Raw genomic sequence first — 20,525 nt, forward strand, 5'->3', positions numbered from 1 at the left:
CGGTATGTTGCACCTGAAAGCCTCATGCACGGCAGAGCTCTACACAGCCAACTGAAAACACACACACACACACAAACACACACACACTTGACATTTATTAATCTGGCAGCCACTTTAATCCAAAGTGAGTAACAAGTGAGACACACCAGGAGCACATTGAGGTCCAGTGTTTTTACCCAGGAACACCTTCGCTGTTTCCTTAGAGTAACTAAGTACGGTGTGAGAGAACACTGCTGCAAAACATACACACATACATTTCATTTCACATCAATTGCAAATCCGAAGATTTCCTCATGTTGATTGTGTAAAACACTGAAACTAGAAGAAACCAAACAACTGTGTTGAGCACCTTCCAAATTACAGTTTATAAATGTTGCTTTAAACTTGCTGTGGTGTGTTGCTCTAGCCTGACTTACTAAAAATGAGTGCACTGAGGCCAACACTTAATTAAAGCCACACATAATTTATTTATACAATTCTTAAAATACTTTGAAAAAAAGATCGCTTCAGCAATAAATTATGTAATGAACTGATTTTGCATTTTAGAGTTTTTTGAGAAACTCTCCTAACCGGCCTCAAAACAAGCACTTAGGATGAGAGTCAGCTGGAAAATGGGATCAGTCATTATAACCAGCTAATAATAGTAGTATTTACTATGTATACCTTGTCTTCTGTTTGATTAAATGAGGACAAAAGAGATCCAAGGGCAAACCATCCCTTTTACGCTTGTCCTTTGGGGGCCTGCTGGTCCAGGAAATCCTCCACTGTAGTAAATGTCTAAATCAATAAGAAGCCTTTACAGGAAAGAAGAGTAGCACTGATTTAATGTCGGACTGAAAATAGACAAAGCCTCAAGACAATACAGGCAATACCATTTACAGTAGTACAGTTCTATTTAAAGCAAGATGTCCAGAGCACACATTTGCATGGAAATATTTGAATAAAGCTACTGCTATTGTTAATTTACTTTGTGCTACTACTTAGATTTAAAGGGCTTGGTCTAGTTCTACACAGGTTTGAGCCTGTTAACAGAAACAAATAATCACCTTAGCCTGATTGCAATTCAGGTGATCCGTGTTGGTGATGTTTTTCATCCTCAAGCCCTTATTAGACCAAATGTGTACCTAGGTGCTGCATCCAGTAGATGGCACAGTCCAACATGAAAGCCCAAAGATCCTCCAACCTCACTGCCTCGGATCTCTGTGAATGTGTGCAGATAATCATTCAGATGAATGAGCTACAATGTAAAGACAGTGTGGGCGGCTGTGAAAAACGAATGATTCAATTAATTAACTAAGTCATTAATGCATCAGCCTGAAAAAATGAACTACATGAAAAAGTAAAACTGCTCTCTCTCTCTCTCTCTCTCTCTCTCTCTTTACACACAAACGCAGTCTTGTGTAACTCTCCCCTCCTCTTTCCCTGCCCCCTTTCTTTTACTCTTACACACACACACTCAGACGCACACACACACGCTGTGAATTGTAGTCAGCTTCTCGTGTTTCGCTGCGCTGGTGAGCATCTCGCCAGTCAGAGACAGGAGGAGACTGAGCAGAGCGCACAGCTACAGTCAGGGATCTTTTGATGTCATGTACAATAACTGGATGAACTGTGGATAATTTCAGAAGAAAAAAAAAACACATTACGACTGTGCTTTAAACGCACTGACACACACGTGATTTTTTTTTTTTTTTTTTTATTCACAGGATTTTCTTTTTGTGTGCGTCCCTGAGTGGCCATGGCGCGTTTTACGCACTGCAGGTAACCAGTGTTTTGGGAGCTCGCATGAACAGAAACATGGATTAGAGAGCAGGCACTTTTTCTCTTTACTTCAGGAGAGCTCAAATGGCGGCACTTCGTAGAAAATTTGGCGAAGACTACCAGGTGGTTAACACAAACCGGGCTACCACGTTCACTGCTCCGGTCAAGAAGAAACGCCAGCGCTTCGTGGAGAAGAACGGTCGCTGCAATGTGCAGCACGGAAACCTCGGCGGAGAGACGAGCAGGTACCTCTCTGACCTCTTCACCACTTTAGTAGACCTGAAGTGGAGATGGAACCTGCTTATATTCATCCTAACTTACACCATCGCTTGGTTGGTCATGGCATCTATGTGGTGGATCATCGCTTACATCAGAGGAGATCTCAATCACGGCCACGACTCGTCTTACACCCCCTGTGTGGCCAATGTTTACAACTTCCCCTCAGCGTTTCTTTTTTTCATCGAGACCGAGGCCACCATCGGCTACGGTTACCGGTACATAACCGAGAAATGCCCGGAGGGCATCATACTGTTTCTGTTCCAGTCGCTGCTTGGCTCCATAGTGGACGCTTTTCTCATAGGGTGTATGTTCATAAAAATGTCCCAACCTAAAAAACGCGCAGAGACGCTCATGTTCAGTCAGGACGCGGTGATTTCTCAGCGAGATGGGAAACTGTGCCTCATGTTCCGCGTGGGCAACCTGCGGAACAGCCACATGGTGTCTGCTCAGATCAGGTGCAAACTCATCAAGGTAAGACCCCCCGAAGACTAAGTAGACCCAGAAGGGCAGATGCTGTAGAGAAATCATACATATAACCACTCTCCATTAATACAAATGATCAAAATAAACAAGCCAGATGATCAACTTACTAGAACTCCTTTGTAAAAGTGGCTGCTGCTGCAATGGGCAGCACTGGTCTGTCTTTCAATACCCTGAAACATCTGTTCTCTGAAGTTTCACATACTCCAGCATATGGAAATTGATGCATCTTGTCTCAGGGGAAGTTTAAAAAAACTTTTATTTACTCTTGACTGACAGCTTGTATCTCGGAAGAATCCTTATTACCTCTACTTTCCTCTCATCAGCCTCCACAAGGAAAAATTAACACTTGCTAACTGCATATCAAAGCTCAAAATGAACCCTTTTTATTCAAAGCTTAATTGTAAGCAGTCCCTCTACGCAATATATGCCTTGTTAAACAAAGCAGGCTTATGGTAGCATTACCATAATCCTTCAGTAGCAGGATGGTGAGGATGAGTGGCAGCAGAGGGTGCATTTTAAAACACTGAGATAACAGCCCTGTGAGTGTTGGTTTTTCTGGGGAAATGCTGCAGTTTGGAAGGTAACACGCTGCACTCAGGCATCAGCTCTTCTTCTTCTTCAGCCGGTGACACCTGAACAGATCAGTATGCGTCTGTGAGTGAACGTGATGGAATGACGGAGAGATGAGCCCCCGAAGAAGAAAGTTAGGCTTAGTGAACGAGGAAGCTTGACACACTACCACTCATCACTGGAGTCGGTGAAACAGCAATGCTGGAAGAAAGCACAGATACATAAAAAAGGGATTTATGGCAATCATAAAAAAACATTATTTCCTTTTTTCTTTATGGCTTATCGCTTTATTTCTCTTCCCTGAGATATAAAAGTGTTACAATAGTGTCACAATGAGTGGATATGGCAACAACTGTGGACAGATATTTTAAAATCATCATGTCCACCGGTCATAATGTCGGTTTAAATCCTCACCAACTGTGCCACACTGGTAACCACTAATGAAGAACTCAACATAGTTTGGGCAGATATAACTAATGAACCTCACATTGTGAAACGAAGCAACAATGCAGAAAATTACCGTAAACAGTAGCAAGGTCGGCTGGCTCCTCTTTTAATTTTCATAATCATGCTTCTTTCGGCCACATTCGTGTTCGGTGTGCAAAATGGGCCATAAAGAAGACAAACAGCATTAGTGAGGTGCTTGGAGCTTGTGTACGTCTGTGTTCTCCTCCGCACAGCCACATTGAGCACAGTGACCGTCAGCTTAATGATGCATGCAGGCAGAGAGAGAGAGGCAGGGAGGACCGAGCTATTCCAGAGTTACAACCATGGAGGAAGTGAACAGCCCCACAGGCATAAAGTACAATCACACATGTCTACGCTGATTTCCCTTGTCTCCCCTGTAAGACTGAGCCGTAGGCTCTCAGCATCTCAATTAGAGTCTCTCCATTCATGTAACACATCTATGATCAATCATCTCATCTATTCTTGCATTTCAGTACATCGCCATACTGGAACTGAGGATAAATAGTCCTCAAACTAAAATATAGTATGTTTTAAAGGAATAGCATCCAGAGCTAGAAGAGACATTTGTGTTACTTTCCAAAAAAATAAAAAATAAAAGCAGATAAAAGAGCCCTAGTGTAACAAGAAAGGATGTGGCACAATAGTCAAAAACCTGAGATGGGTTTCCATATTTTAGAGTCACAATTCTTTTACTTTTCCTTCTGCACTCCAAGAAAAACAATCAGCATATATTCCAAGCCCTCCTTGGCAACTCCACATCATTTTTACACTCCCTCTCTCTATGAAATATAATAAATATAGCATCCACTCCTTGTGCTCCTTTTGTACTTTTTTTTTTTTTTTTTTTGCTCCCGGGCTTTGTGGTCCATCTTTTCGCTTCAAAGATCCTCTTACCGAGACTGAATCTTTGCAGTAGCTTAGCCAGAGTGCAGTGCACAATGTATTAAAAGTAAGTGGCTCATCATGCAAAACAAGCAAGGGCATTGTTTAATGGGAGCATACCTTTAGATATCACACATTACAGTATAAAAGAGAGCCTTAGATACAATCTGAAGTAGATCGAATGCTCTCAGTGCAGTCCCTGTGTAGAAACATTGGTGGTGCTGTTGAACTGCAACCATGTTCAAGTTATTTAAAACACTCAGACATTACTGGCAGTGGACTCATTTGAAGTTGTGTAGAGGCAGTTTGAAAAAGATAGAGTCTGAGATGAGAGTTTTGTGACGGCCATCACAAAAACAGCTCTTGAGTAAAATCTAACCAGTTGCACTTAAACTCTTCTACAAATCAAAACAAAACTATTACTTGACACTGCATCATTTTATTAAATTAATTTGTATCCTGTTATGATTTCAACTCTAAGCTGGCTGTACTGCTTTGGTCTGAATATAATAATGTGTAAAGAAAATGTTCCAGCATCCTAAAACTAGGTCTGTGATGTTTGTCCAGGTGCTTTAATGGCGCTGACCTTTTTAGATATGATCAGTAAAAGGATGGTTTTAAGCTCATCCCATATCAACTATGCATTTAGCATCTGTAATATTACCCCTGTTCACCTTGTGTAGTCCGTCTTGCCTCTAAAAAGCTAAGGCAAGTGCTAAAGTGTTGAGCATTGAGCACATATATTATATACTGAGCTCTGATCGGGCTGTTATTATGCACTGTCTTTATTATTCAGGTCTTACTCAAGTAATTGGAAGATTGATCACAGCAAGAAAAATGGTTTTAGTGGTAAACTGGGCACCTGCTGTTATAGGTTTTTAAGACATGAAAAAGTCGGGACCTCCTTCTTTAAAGTTTTTTCCTAAAGAATAAGGACTCCACTGACGACATTTAGCGATTTCTTTTGTAGTTTGAAGCACTTTGAAGTAGAAAACACCTGGATTGTCACCGTGGTGTTGCCTCCATATATTAAAGGATATTTAAACTTCTCACACTGCATGGTGACGCTGCACGCTTATAAGGTTAGGATCTGTGAAAATCAAGTATTGGAATACTTGCTCCACTTGCTTTCACACAGCACTAGTTATAATATGTCACCATTCTTTGCTATTTACTGTAGGGCAAGATGGCAAACAACACCTTTCCCAATTCACAAACCTGCCTTTACATAGTGTGAGCTGAAATACGTCTCACGTGACACTGTTGATTCAGAGGCACTTTGTCCGATGTGCTGTCTGACTGCATCAGAAAATAAAATGTTTGCTGGTGTTCTTAATGGCCACACTCAAACACAGAGTGAAAAGCCAGCTGTCATCGAGAGATGTGATATCATTTAAATCTGTAATGGGGCATAACGGTGCATATTTTCAGGCAGTCGTTCCTTGACAGCATTTATACTGATGTGCCAAAAGTAGTATGAACCTACACACCTAGACAGACTGATGGGTCCTGGAGACCTGCAGTAATGTAGATACATAGCTGAGACAATGTTATTTCGCCCAAGTTGCAGCATCACCGCATGTACTTACAAATAGTGCCATTTTGAAGGTTCAACTCCAATGAGGCAGAAAAGGCTCATCCTAATTGGCTGAGCAGATATATGCATATATTAGCAATGATCCATGACCAAAGTCTAAATCTCTGTTAGTTGACAAAACCCATTTGTTGGTAGTGCTGTGTTTGGACAGTATGTTGGTGTACCAGAGCTGATGATGACTGGATGACAGCAGAAAGAAGGAGGAAACAGACCAGTGGCAGCTGTCATCCAGAGTCCCAACATAAGCAGCTGGCATTGGGCTTTGCAGGGCATCAATGACAGCCTCAGAGAGCATCCTGGTGGAACATTTAAGCTGAAAATATGACTCTGGTGTTACTGGAAGGGGTGGGAGGAGGGTGAGATAGGTGAGGGATCTGATTGAAAGTGATGGAAAATTGGTAAAAGAGCTGAAAAGAGACTCGCAGCAAGAGAGAGGAGGAATGAAAAGTATTAGCCTACAGTACCAACAGAATTTTTTCTTAGTATTTTCATTGTATGAGTGCTACCTTCTATTCCAGGGATATACAAGGGAGAGGAATCCTTCTGGCTGTGAATCTCCTCAGAGGATTGCGGGATGGGCTACATGTGTTAGTCACTGGAACTAGAATTGATTTCCATTTCTTTTCTAATAGGAATGGAGATGCAATTATACTATCAGGTTGTGGAGGGCTGGAGAAAGGCCACGACACCCTGCAGTCATTGATTAGCAAGTTCCAGAGCCAGAAAATCTTAAGACTCTGGACTGCTCACGCTCCTGTCTTGTTTTTATCCTCTTCTTGAATAATTCAGCCTCTACACAGGTGTATGGGCTGTTTTTGCATGTTCAAAAATGCTCAAGTCCTTTTCAAACTTGGTTTCCTCATTAAGCTTTTTTTTCCCTGGGGATTCAAATCAATGAGTGTGTGAGGTAGAGTGTGCATTGTTTATAATGTCTGAGCCACCATACCCAAGTTAGAAATTCACAAGCACTAAAGTACATCATTATTAGACTTGAATAAACTCTCCATCCCCGAGCTCCTGATTGCAATAATGCATGAGCACTGTTACAGTGTTTTCCACACCCAAGTCTACCTCGGAGGTTGTATGGTCACAACGAGACTCATATTTAGCCGAGAACATTGTGGCACCATTTCTTCCCAATTTTACCAATATCACTAAGTTAAACTGAGATTTCAAACACAAGAGCAAGAACAAAAGCAGACAGGATAATTAAAACCACAGTGACCCAATCCCATGTCCCCTGATCACGAGTCACAATCCAGCTAAATCTGGAGGGTTTTAGCTTCACCAGTTTTCACAGAGCACAATCCATAGGAAGTTCATAGCCATAGCAATTACTTTCACAATTGCGTTTTCCAGGGCACAGTTTTTTAAGTTGTATTTTTTTTTCATAGCTAGGTGGGAAGTTTAGAAGTGAAAGAACATCCTTGTTTTATCCTAAAGTTTTGATGGCCCATGCGGTGTCATTCTTGTCAGCTTAACTGGTTCTAATTTTTATCTTGCTAGAGTTGGAAATGTGAACAGTAATTGGTCAGCTGAAATTTGGATGGGCTGTCGTGCAGACATTTCAGAACAGAGACGCAGAAGATGACTCAATTATGTGTTTGAACAGCTGTCCCATTAATTCACACATAAAGCTGAGGAAAAACTGTTTGCCCGCAGCTTTCTTCCGCAGTGTTATTGTTTAAGACTTGATGAAAAACAACAAAATATTCAGTTTGATTTGCATTTTGTCGTTTGGTAAAGGCTTTCATCCAAAGAGCCTTGCAAGTGACGTACAAAACAAGTGAATTAGCTTAGATAGGGAGAAGACATTGAAAGCAAAGTTTCGCCAGACAAAAGTGCCAGACAGGGAATAAGTAAATAAAATAATACATTTGTTTTTATTGTGGGAACGTGGGAAGGTGGAAGTGAGATTTATTCATGTTCATCTATTAAAATATTAACTCTTCAGATATGTGTGAATTCCTCAAAATCTGGATAATGGTGGATTTTGCCTATAAATGGTCAGGAGAACGACTTTCTGCCATCTCAGACCCAGACCACAAAGTTTTGTAGGTGTAGTGGTTAACACTGGTCCTAGGTTTAGATCCACCGGCTGGCCAGGTGCCGCTCTGTGTGGCGTTTTTGCTTGATCTCTCCATGTCTGTGTGGGTTCTCTCTGGGTACTCGGACTTCCTCCCACAGTGTAAAGGCCTTCAGTTAGGTTAGGGGTTTAACTGGTGACTCAAAATTGCCCGTAGGTGTGAATGTGAGTGTGAATGGTGCCTGCCTCTATATGTCAGCCCTGTGATAGACTGGTGACCTGTCCAGGGTGTCCCCAGCCTCTCTATCAATGACAGCTGAGATAGGCTCCCACAATTAGTTGATGTTTCTTTAATGTCTGATCACGTGTAATGGTTATTTTAGCAGAGTAATTAGATGGGATTGTAATGCACACTGTCAGTATTTGAAATCTAAAATTGAGGGAATAACAGACTGATTTGAATTTATTCATTTTTAGTCATTTGACACTTTTATCCAAAGCAACTTACAAGTGAGATTCAAAGTACAAGGCAAAGGGAGGGTAAGCATAAGGAGGTCTTGCCTAAGGGACCCCTACTGGAGGTAGTCCACAGCCAGGACTCTAACCCCAGTCTCCCAGAAGCAGAGCTTACACTATCCAGCCGCATGATACCATTTGAATTTTAGTTTAGTTTGACCAATTTATCTCACTCATCCTTGACTGGTTTGGGTGACATGTTAGACTTACCCAGTATTTCGAAATGTACTGAGTAGGCAGATGGTGTCTGGCAGTGTGAAACCCTTTGGACAGATTGTCAGTCGACCTGATTGCCTACAAGCTCCTCCACCCCTCTCAGGCTACTGATTGATGAAGACCTGGCAGAGCATGAAGTACAGTTGAGTAGGAAGATCAGGCACTTCAGGTCTAATCAATTTTATTTATCACCTGTCTTCATCCATGAGCATCATTCACACCACTGAAACACTGCTTCTGTGAGCATGAAACAAAGCTACGTTGTCTTTCTAATGATAATGAGCAGCTGATTCGTCGACTGGATTGGTGAAGGGTACAATTTTGAATAGAAATGTTTGTGTGCTTGTCTAGTGCTTCTGCTGTAACAGCTCCCAACAAAAAAAAACATTGGAAAAAATGGGAAAAAAGCTTCACTGCCTGTATATGTCAGTGCTCAGGGAAAAAACAAAGAGTCTGATTTACAGAAAAGACATTTGACATGCTCAGCTATCTGAGAATCTTGAGTGAGGAGGAGCATAGGAGAGTGCCAGCGAGGCCTGTGTAAGGAGCTTGGCTGGTTGACGTTTGCATACAACCATCCATCTTTGAAATCTTAAGCGACACAGACAGAAAATGAAAAGCAGAATTTCCCTAAGCTAGTATGAGATAACCCACATGTAGGAACGTTGCCAAACAGCATTCAGCCGCCTGTAAGCACCTGACAAGTGAACAATGCCCCACCGACATGAAAGTCTTTCTCCAACATAAATCCAGAAGAGCGTCTCATTGATATTCACAGAACAGAGAAACAAATGCAATGTTCTGTGGCAAAGGAAAAGCTTGCTTACTCACCCTTCATTCACAGTTTGCATCCCAGTGGGATAAACTATAGGGCAAAGCACAAGAGGTCGGGATAAAACCGGGCTCTGACTAGCTGCTTCAGTACAGGACAGGCTGTATGGAAAGATGAGAGAGATGCAATAAACTCAATTATCTATTGACTTCCAAACTATTTAATACAATAATCAGCAGCACTGTTAAAATCCTCTGTAAAAAAGGATGCCAGAGTGTCAGCCTGGAGTTATTTTGAAAGGCCATTCCCATAGTTGTTTTAATCCCATTCTATTTATGTTTCTGCTCACATTTGTGCTTTTCGTCAATTAAAACCATATCCTGAACAGCAGTTGGCCAATCATGACATGGCAGCTGTGACTAGGACACAGGAGATATGGCAAGCTTTGGCTTTCTTTCTAGACGAGGAAGCAATGAGGATAGGGAAATGGAGAGACACATGCTCAACAGACTGGAGGATGGTGGCTTTCTTTGACTTTTTAAAACAAAAAACAAGGTCGAAGAAGCATCAATTGACTACATTAATTTGGGACATTATAAGTATATTATAGTAGATAGACATTGTACATCTTTACTAATTAAACTTTCTGTATTTTCACATCTTCTGCACTGGCTCTTATGTCAACTGTTTGCCCGGTAGACTTTGATTTTAGCATGATATCATGTATGGAGGATCAAAACATCCATTTAAATAGCAGAATTAAACTACAGAATTAGTTGATAGAACATTTACTCTATGCGCATGTTGCACATATGAAATATGTTCCAAAACATAACATCTTCTCATATTATCTGATGGTGGACAGGCGGAGATGAAGTCAGCCAAGCCAAGATTTCCGCACGTAGTTTCTTATTTATTGTAATTTGATAATGACTAATACCTGAAGGGCTGTGCAGACCGTGGAGGAACATAGCAGAGTGTAGCAGAGCAGGGTGACGGATTGCTGGGCAGAGCGGAGTGGAGTCTCCTGTTATCTAGCTAACTGCTGATAACATCCTTAAGCAACATCCGTTGTTGGCTACAAGTGATAAGCCTGGTTTCTTCTTCTTCTGAGTGAAATGAAGGACCTGTTGTTTAAAAAACAAGCATCAACTCTGCCACTCTTAATCACTGTACAATGCATATGTGTAGTGTGAAAACCAAAGGAAATGAAATCAGTAAAGAACAAAATGATTTAACTATTGTAAGCGAAAGCATACTGGAGTCAAACATTATTCACTTATCTATTTTATTACCGTCAGTTTTTGAACCGCACAAACGCGTCTAGATGACAGTGACTCAGTAATAAAAAAGGCTGAGAAGGGAAACTGTCTTTGTGTTGATTATTTTAGGATTTACAACGAGAACAAAACATCCAGAAATGGCAGGGTTAGCAATAGAGACGTGTGGTGGGCCTGTGTGTGTGTGTGTGTGTTTGTGTGGGAGATCATTATGAAGCTCTGTGCGGTGGTGGAATAGTGCATGTGTGTGTGTGTGTGTTTGTGTGGGTGGCTGGTGACTGAAGCGTCCCTGCTATTGGTTGGAGTTGAAACTATGCAGAGAATGAAAGGGAAAAAAAACTATAAAATATTAAATAGAATGAGGGAAATAAACTTTTAACAGCTTTTTTTATTGTGAATTATTGATTTAAGAAGATAAATGTTTATTTTTGTGATGCTATTTTTAATAGAAAACAACATATTCTACATTAAAAGTCAAAATGAGCTGTCATGTGTCAGAAATAGTAATTAAAATAGTGTCTGACAGGAGGATGTAAGAAACTGGCGTGTGGTAAAACAGGCTGCTAAGTGAGGGGAGAGAAAAGGTGAACAGATTGAATAAACAGAATAAGACAGGAAACAAGAAAATAAATCCAGGACCTTGGTGCTGTGCTCCAACGTCATCAGGGCAATTAAATGCTTCTGCACCAGTTAACACTCAGTGGGCAAGTCCTGCCCAAGCGCGGCTGTCTCATACGTCCGCCTGCAAGTTCTTCTAGAAATCAATGTGAAGTGCCGAGTCTGTAGCCTCTGCAAACGAGGCACCAGTGGATTTTCAAGAGAAGCGAGATAGATGGAGAGAGAAAACATCTTCCATTGCCTTTCCTGGAAGGTTACACGTATCACACCACAGACAGGCAGAGCAGTGCAAATAAATCCAACACACTCTGCTTTGAAGTATTTATATTAATAGAGGATTTCATTTCTGCCACATCATTTTATTATTATAAAACACAGATCACTGTTATGTATAAATAACCAGTGGTTTCCCATTGTTTCTCCTTAACTGTGGCCAGTGTTTATAGGCCTTCTGTCACATTTCAGATGTCTGTGAGTGAGCTGTGACACCAGACTGATATTTTCACATTTTATTTCTAATCTGTGTTTAATATCTAATAAATGAAACGTCTTTGTGCATCAGAACTTTGTTTTCTCTTATCTCCTTTCTTTCATTAATCATCTTTCGACCCAGATTGTATCCGATTTATCTTGAGACCCCTGGAGATGTAACTGTTTTATTAAAGCAGTTCAAACTAGCTACAGTACTTACCAATCTATAATACTCACCAGTGTTATAGCCTACATGTTATGTAGGCCTTTCTTGGAAATCTCCTTGTAATTTACAGCCAAATATCAACCAGTCTTTCCAGTAGCTGAAAACTCCATATAAAATGTTTAGGACACAGTATGGGGCCGTCTTCTTCTAAAGAAACAATGCCATAACAAGAATCTCTCCTAGTCAGGTGTGCATCTAATCCTCTCTCCCCTGTGTCTTTCTTCTTCTTTCTGTTTTTGTTTCGCTGTCTTTGCTCCATTTTTCCTCCGTCTTCTGTCGCTACCTTGTTGTCTTCCAGTCTCGTCAGACGCCCGAGGGCGAGTTCCTGCCTCTGGACCAGTGTGAGTTAGACGTTGGTTTTGGAACAGGTGCTGACCAACTCTTCCTGGTCTCCCCTCTCACCATCTGTCATGAAATCAATCCCAAGAGCCCCTTTTTCGACCTCTCCCAGCGATCTCTCATGAATGAACAGTTTGAGATTGTCGTTATACTCGAGGGCATCGTGGAAACCACTGGTGAGAAATCTGTTCCTGTCACTTTATTGAGCTCTTTGTATCCTTTTCCCTCTCATCCTGGTGTCACTGACTCTTTTCATTTTTCAACCAGTCTAAAAGCATCTTCTATATGAATATCAACCAGCGTAATATTCTAATCTAATAGATACTTATTTGAGCCTTTCCAGTTTTGCATATTTGAAGAGTGCACGGGGAAAAAGGAGTGGAGGGGGATGAGAACAACACATGAGAATTGCACCGTGATTGAATTATGAGGACTCTTTTATTACAGCAAAATCACTTTATGGCCACTCTATGCATAATAAGAGCCTGTGGTCATAAATGCGAGTGTCAGATTGATGAATTAGCCAAGGTTTTAGTGGAAGTTCCACTCTATTTTTCAGGTGTCAGCTGAGAACAGAGGTAATTGTGAACCTGTGACACACTAGTATACAGCCACCACAGTAAACTACAGGCAACCATGCTGGTGAAGTCTCAGCGACAACAGTGCTCTCTCTGTTGCATATTTAACAAAATGACTCTTCCCTAAACTCCAGTACAAATAAATCCGTCTTAATAAATGCCTGTTTTTCTTTTCAGCTTCTGTCTCCCCTAACCCACACTCTGCCACTGCTGTAGGAGAAACCACAGAGCTGAATAGGCTTAGAGCAGGAGGGAGGGATCAGCAGGGAAGCGTAGAGGCAGGCAGGCAACACGGTCTGTGCTCTGTTGATAATACTATTAAATCATTGTGCAGCCAGAAGTTTAATGTCGCAGTGCTGTGGCACTCAGAGCTGAGAAGCCGAGTAGGGAAGCCCTGGAAGTATCACCTTCAAAGGCCCACCGTACTCTGCATTCTCATGAGAAACCACATCCCATTAACGCTATTAAGATTTATCCCCTCACATCCAGCTGCTGCTGACACAGCTGTTCGGCTTGTTGATGATCTCCTCAGCACATTTAAAATATGTCCAAACCAAACCTGAGATTACCATGGATTCACCCTGATGCATCAGTTTGTGTTCATGTTCAGTAAAAAAAAGAAGTTTCTACTGTAATGATCATGATCAAAAGTGACAGCTCACATACACTGGAGAAGTGGGGAAGTAGAACAGGAGCCTACCTGGACACATCAAGCCTGAAAAAAAAAAAAAAGAACCCAGGCTGATGCAGTATTCAGCTCCTATGAGAAGACCTCAGAAAACAAAGCAGAGAGATTGTTCTACATCATCGTAATGCACTCTGTAGACAATGCCGCTGAAGGCTCCTGCCAGGGGTTTTTACGTAAAGTCTTCTTCAGGGACGCCTTCCTCACTCCCTGGCAAGTGTGTGTTTCCAAAGCTGTGCTGAGATTCACTAAACCATTAACCACCTAGTTGAAAAAAACATATGATGCCTGAACGATTTATGCTGGATTCACCCCTGTTATTTAAGGCAAGCCTCTGGGCAAATTAAAAATAAAAGTGATTGAGTTGTAGCAGTGTTAAATGCTTTCTGTGGATGGAGACGAGTGAGCCGGGAATACCATCAGGCTTTGACATACTGCACATGCAGTGGCAAGAAAAACTATATGAACCCTTTGGAATTTTGTAGTTTTCTGCTTTAATTAGTTTTAAAATGTGATCTGACCTTGATCTAAGTCAAGAGTGTTAACAAATATAATGTCTCTAAAGTAATAACACAAAAGAAATTTAAACTAACCATAAAAACCTCACGGTTCAAGTGGAACATACACATGAAGCTGGAAATTGTTACAAAGTGATGTCAAAGACTTCACCAGTCTACGCTTTGGGACTGTGGCTACTCTACCAAGAAGTGGGCAGTCAGTCAAAATGACCCCAAGAGCACAACAAACACTAAACACAGAAACACAAACACTAAAGAAGCAACCCGAGTGACAGCCAAAGATTAAAAGGCATTATTACAAGTGGCTAAAATCTGTTGACGAGTCTACAGTAGGTAAAACATTGAACTAGCATGGTGTCTATAGCAGGACACTATGAAGGACAATAAAGAACATTGCTGCACATTGACTCCCCACAGCAGTATTGGCAAAATGTTTTGTGGACTGATGTAACTATATTGAACTATTTGTAAAGAACAAATAGCACTACATGTTGTGTTAATAGGTCACTGAATATCATCATGAAAACAGTATCCCAACTGTAAAGTATGGTGGAGGAAACTTCATGATTTGGGCCTGTTTTGCTGCATCAGGGCCTGGACAGCTTGCAGTGATTTGGGAGAAGATAAATTCCCAATTCATATTTGTTATTAATCTTGACTTAGATGAAACTCAGATCACATTTTATGACAAATTCATGCAGAAAACTCCAAAAGGTTCACATACTTTGTATAATTTCTTAGAGATACGGGATCAGAATCCCACACTACAGCCAACTGTAGTTCTTGAAAGCACACATTCAAGGAGAGACACTGGATCAGATAAACTATGGAGTAAGTACTTGATATCACAAGACCTCATCCAGATATCAAGAAAATTATTTTACAAATGCTAAGGTCAAATAAAAAAAGTATGTTTTTATACAGCACTCACACATGCAACAGTATTACTAGGAAACCTTTGCTTCTCCTGTATATTCTAGTTGATAAATTTGTACACTAACTGCTGAAAGACCATGACATCGTTGTGTTAGTAAAGACCCAAGACTCCTGCCACTGATGTATTAATGGTGCTAAGTAACTGCTAATTATGTCGATCAGGCAATGAAACAGACAATTATCAACTCCAATACACAACACAAGGCATGCTGATAATGAGCTTCACTTACCTTTACAAATGACAGAAAATGTGGAAATATGAAACTGTATAGCTTTGAATAATAGTAAGAAAACAAACATACAGTAGACACACATACATATGTCATATATCTTATGTCCTTTTTTTAGTTACTCCATCATATTCAATACATTAGAGGTGACATTCGTAGAATATGGGAACATAAAGTGGTAAAAACTGTCTGTAGCAAGAGCTGTTTAGCTGCTTCTAAAAATCATTCCCTGTGGATTTACTGTTGAGACAGTATTTAAATCAGTATGTGACCAAATTGAACTATTTGGTAGAGTGCACAGGAAGAAGCATGAAGCGTGTTTCCACAAGCAATAAAGATGCACACAGCAGAAAGACCGATAATGGGAGGGGATGCTGCCCTTTCTCATTCTTCCATATCAGCCAATAATTGTTTTGTTAGCACTAAACCCCATTTAATGGCATTTATTAAAATGACTACTCTGTCTGTCCTTTATAGGAATGACATGCCAGGCACGGACGTCATATACGGAGGATGAGGTTTTATGGGGTCATCGTTTTCTGCCCGTGATGTCTCTGGAGGAGGGCTTTTTCAGGGTAGACTACTCTCAGTTCCACAGCACGTTTGAGGTACCGACACCACCATACAGCGTCAAGGAGCACGAAGAGAAGAATTCACTGCCCTCACCTCTATCCACTCCCACCCCCGCACTAACTGAGAGCCGTGGCACCCGGCGTGACCGGGTATTTTCAGTGGATTGCATCAACACTTCAGAGGAAAGGGGCTGTCAGATGGGAATTGGGGGTCGACTGCCTAGCAAGCTGCAGAGGATGAGTTCATCCGGTAAGGAGGACCTGCAAAGGAAGGTGCTCCTGCTCAGCTCCCAGCACTCTGAGAAGGCCTGCAGCACAGGAGACCTGCCCCTGAAGCTGCAGCGCCTCAGCTCCTCAACTGGCCCGGAGACAGAGAACCGACTGCAACTCAAGTCCCTCAAAGTAGGATTTGAACCTATGACTCAGTCTACTGGAGACCTGTACCAGCACAGTCTAGCACCCACACTGTCCCCTGCCCCGGTCCCAATGCACAGCCCGCTGCTCTCAGCTGGAGGGAGACCGGAGGACAACCTGCCACCGAAACTACGGAAGATGAACCGCTGAATCTCAGACAGTACCTGCCCTAAAGGAGGAGACACGAATGGAAAGAAAGACATGAACTTCATCTATGGGAGACATTGATAGAAAAAAAAAAAAACAGATGGTTTACTGAAATTTTATTGATTTGTTTTTTTCTTAAAATACAACCCTGTACAACACTGGAATTACTGTGATTTCTGTTTTTCATAGCGAGAGGCACTCATAGGGCTTGGCTACACACAAAACAAAACAAGAAAACACTAATTTCATGCTTTGTGCAAACTTGATTATTCTGCAAGAGTTGTGCATGTAAACACTAAATCCATTGTTTAATGTATGCACCATTACTCTTAATAGTTACTCTTAGTTTTACTAAATATAAATTCTATTGAGATGATAATAAACGCTATTTGATCTTTCTCTCCTTTGCGTCTTTATTGTTGCAGCACCAAAAAAGTCATTGTTTAGCTAATGAAGCCATTATGATTGTTAGTGGAACTTCTGCCAGATGTCACTAAGTAATCCAACAGTGCAATGCAATACAGTATTAACAGGCTGTTGTTAATGCCCTATTTTTGTCCCCTTGGCAAGCAAGGAACAATCCCATAATTCCTCTGTGCATAAAGTGCATATAAGAGAGACTGAGTGGATAATGAGCCATAGTGCTGCCACTGCTGCTGCAGAGAAAGATATGAACAGCGTTGATTGGAGAATGGAGGCTAATTACGATCAGCCCATCATAGAGGAGTTGTGTTGTGACCAAGGCATCATGTCTAGCAAACAGTCCCAAAATGGGCATTATGTGGCCTTCTCTAAGAAACACAGTTTATTTAATTGAACTCTCAGCTTTTGCATCAGCAGTCAGCGTAGGACACGTTCTGATGCCCGACAAGAACCACAGTGTCTTTAAAATGTCAAAGAACAAACATAGTCAGAGCATCAACAAGCAGAAAACACAGCACTCAACTAAATCCAGGCACAAAAACACCACAGTGTTCAGATGCAGCGCCACAAAAGCTTCTTCAGCATCGCAGGGTCAAGTGTGAGTCTCGAGTACCTAGAACACCCAAGCCTTAATTTTACCACTACACACAGCACAAAGAGTGGAAAATCAATGGAAGAGGGAGATCTGTCCTGCTTCATTTCCACCCTTGCAGAGACCTTCCCTCTGTCCTTATAAATCTGCAGCTTCAATCACCAACTGACTTTACACAGGGCCCAAATGTCTCTGTGTAAACAAATACTATGTATTCTTCAAATGCAGCCACATACCGAGCCCGTGTGTGTATCTGTACACTTGCTCCTTACACGCGTGGTTTGTCACTCTTCTCATGCTGTGTATGATTTGCCAAATTACCCAACAATGGATAGAAATTGCCTTATTACAATACAGAGACTGAGATACAGGCAGTACAGAGACAGTTAATAATGAATCTGATTATGCTGATTTACTCTTGATGTAAGAGAGAGGGGCCCATTGTTCAATATATCAAAATCAAGTGAATCATTGCTTTCATTACATGACCCAGTGATTAAACTTATCAATAATGTTGAACTAGTGAGTTTTTTTAATTAGGCTGTTTCATGTGAATAAGCTCATACTTTATTCATTCGCACTCTGGGGATTATGTTTTCCACAAACAACTGTCAACCACCCACTGTGCAGTTATTACTGAAACAGGGAGTAGCAATTGAAACACTACCCCGCTTTTCTTACCTGTCACATATTATGTAAAATAACAGAAAACGTGTACATGTCTGTGTGTGCCCGATGCAGCGTCTTCACAAAGTAGCAGCAGCCTTAAGTTCACTCAGAGGGTCCTGGGTCTGGAAGCTGACCAAGATGACAACTAACCCAAATATCACATTTTTTTAAATATTTTATTTTATTTTATAAAATAAATATATTGTATTTTATATTTATTTATACAAATTAAACAATTCCTCGGCACAGGAATAAAGTAGAGTCATTGTTAGTCATAAACATAGAGTATGACTTGCACTCAAGTTTAAACAGTATTCTGAATGTGAATACTTCATTATACGTCACCTGAGGCTTTTTCATTTTTGCTTTGCTGTAGCTAAACCACAAATGGGCTGTGTAGGATGGAGTGCTGGGCCGAAACTTACGCCCCATCGTGTTATCTTGTGCATATATCTGTATATATATATCTGTAATAAACACAAGAACAATAGTTTATCAAAGTGACTATAACGGCTTAAAATGTGGATTCAGATAATCCACGAATAACTGTATGAATTTAAAGTTGTTATTTCTGTACATAGACTCACTAAACTAATTCTAGAAACCTTCCCACAGGGCCTCTGACAGCGCTGCCTCCTCCTCCGCTTACTTAAACCAACTGGATGGTGGACCTCCATGACACCTTTTTTGTCAGTTTTAGAGGCTCAGCTCCTGTCTGGGGTGTTTTCGGAGGGTTTCAGCCTCTGCTATAATGACCCTGACGCTGATGTCTCCACAGGTTAAAAATACTTGGAACATGAATACTTAATAACAAGACAGGCCGGGGAGAGGTACATCAGGAGCCCGTCTCTGTAACTTCTCTGAGCTGCCCTTTAACTTAAATCTGTCGCTGACTCCTAAAAGGCAAGTTAACAAAAGGTTGACATGACAAAGAACATCAGAACCACACGGCTGCATCTGCAGGCACACGAGCGCACACAACAAACAAACGCAGCATCCGTCAATCAAAAACAAGCCACTTCTTTCCACCTCAGTCACCACGGCAACATGGGAACCTCTTTACCCTGCAGCACTGGGGCAAACCAAACAACTGAAGTGTATTTATGTGTCTGCGTGTGAGACTGGAGATCGTCACTGTATCCATCGGCCCTCTCTTTTGCCTTCTCTCATTTATCAAATTTAAATGTAGCATTTAAAGTGTGACTGTGTGTGAATATAGCCTACTGTAACTACTGGTGTTTGGCAAACGAGCAGGACCGCCGATCTAAACTGCAGATATCAAGTGTCTCATCTGCGGCACTTTGATTTACCCCTCATCCATGGAGAGTAACCCTGTGGGAACTGGAGCAAAAGAAAGATAGCAAAGAAATCAGCAGTTCTCATCTTTCTGTGTAGCACTTTAATTTCAACTTTTTCTGCTGTACACTTGATACAGCCACTGTTGACATGCTTTGAAAATAATGAATGGCTGACTGCATTGATTTTTCCACACATACATTACCGTAATACTTGCCAGTGGGCTGTGTGTGTGTGTGCAGAATGTGTAAATATTGCTCCTTCAAAGCTCGCGTCTGTGGCTGGACTGAAGTGCTGGAATGAATAGTTCATCCCAGTAATCCGAGCATCCTCTGGGGACGTCCCTTTCATCGCTCCGCCTAATGTAACCAGGCTAAAGATCGAAGGACCAATCAATACCTGTCCCACAGCTGCAATCCGACCCATGACCTGCGACGCAATCCTATGCTTAGAGGCTCGGATAATCACTTGGTTCTGCAGGGACAGCTGGTGTCAAGCGGGAACTGGAGGATGGAGCTCCATATAAAGCTCACAGAGAAGTTTGGTGCAAACCAAGCACAATGACCTCATGTCCCCCACAAGAAATCAATACATGTGAGCTCTGTTCGTCACACACAAGAGACTAGCAAATATATTATTTCCTTCAAAGACATTCATGACATCTCACACTGGATGCACGTTTGATTTAAATAATTGGAAAGGTGGCGACCAGCTACGTCATCACACATTTGGTTCATACGTATAAATGTGGTCATAGAGTTTTTTTATGGTTTATTTCTGAGCTTAGGGATGAGACAAAAGGAATTGAATTGTTTGTTCAGGTGGCTACATGAATTGAAGTTGAAAAGTACAATATTCAGAATCATTTGTTTCCAGTTGTACACATGCTGAGTCAGGGCACGGTACATATTACACGCAGCACGGCTATGCAAGAACACTAAACTAAGACATTTTCCAGCAA

The 20,525-nt window shown here is 41.3% G+C and overlaps 1 protein-coding gene across 1 annotated transcript; it reads left to right on the plus strand.

Annotated features, from left to right (window-relative positions):
* The first annotated feature begins 1,845 nt into the window (after nucleotides 1-1,845).
* Nucleotides 1,846-16,612, plus strand: kcnj19a (potassium inwardly rectifying channel subfamily J member 19a). Its single transcript, XM_026356411.1, has 3 exons — nucleotides 1,846-2,511; nucleotides 12,464-12,680; nucleotides 15,929-16,612. The coding sequence occupies exons 1-3, from the start codon at nucleotides 1,846-1,848 to the stop codon at nucleotides 16,585-16,587; spliced, it is 1,542 nt and encodes a 513-aa protein (XP_026212196.1). The 3' UTR covers nucleotides 16,588-16,612.
* The last annotated feature ends 3,913 nt before the right edge of the window (nucleotides 16,613-20,525 follow it).

Source organism: Anabas testudineus, chromosome 8 (assembly GCF_900324465.2).
Source record: "Anabas testudineus chromosome 8, fAnaTes1.2, whole genome shotgun sequence".
Classification (NCBI taxonomy): Eukaryota; Metazoa; Chordata; class Actinopteri; order Anabantiformes; family Anabantidae; genus Anabas; species Anabas testudineus.

What these genes read in the sequence shown, in the direction of transcription:
- kcnj19a (XM_026356411.1), top strand. Translation starts at nt 1,846, where the DNA reads ATGGCGGCACTTCGTAGAAAATTTGGCGAAGACTACCAGGTGGTTAAC. An exon ending in TCAGGTGCAAACTCATCAAG is followed by an intron (nt 2,512 to 12,463) that starts GTAAGACCCCCC and finishes GTTGTCTTCCAG; the next exon opens with TCTCGTCAGACGCCCGAGGG. An exon ending in GGGCATCGTGGAAACCACTG is followed by an intron (nt 12,681 to 15,928) that starts GTGAGAAATCTG and finishes TGTCCTTTATAG; the next exon opens with GAATGACATGCCAGGCACGG.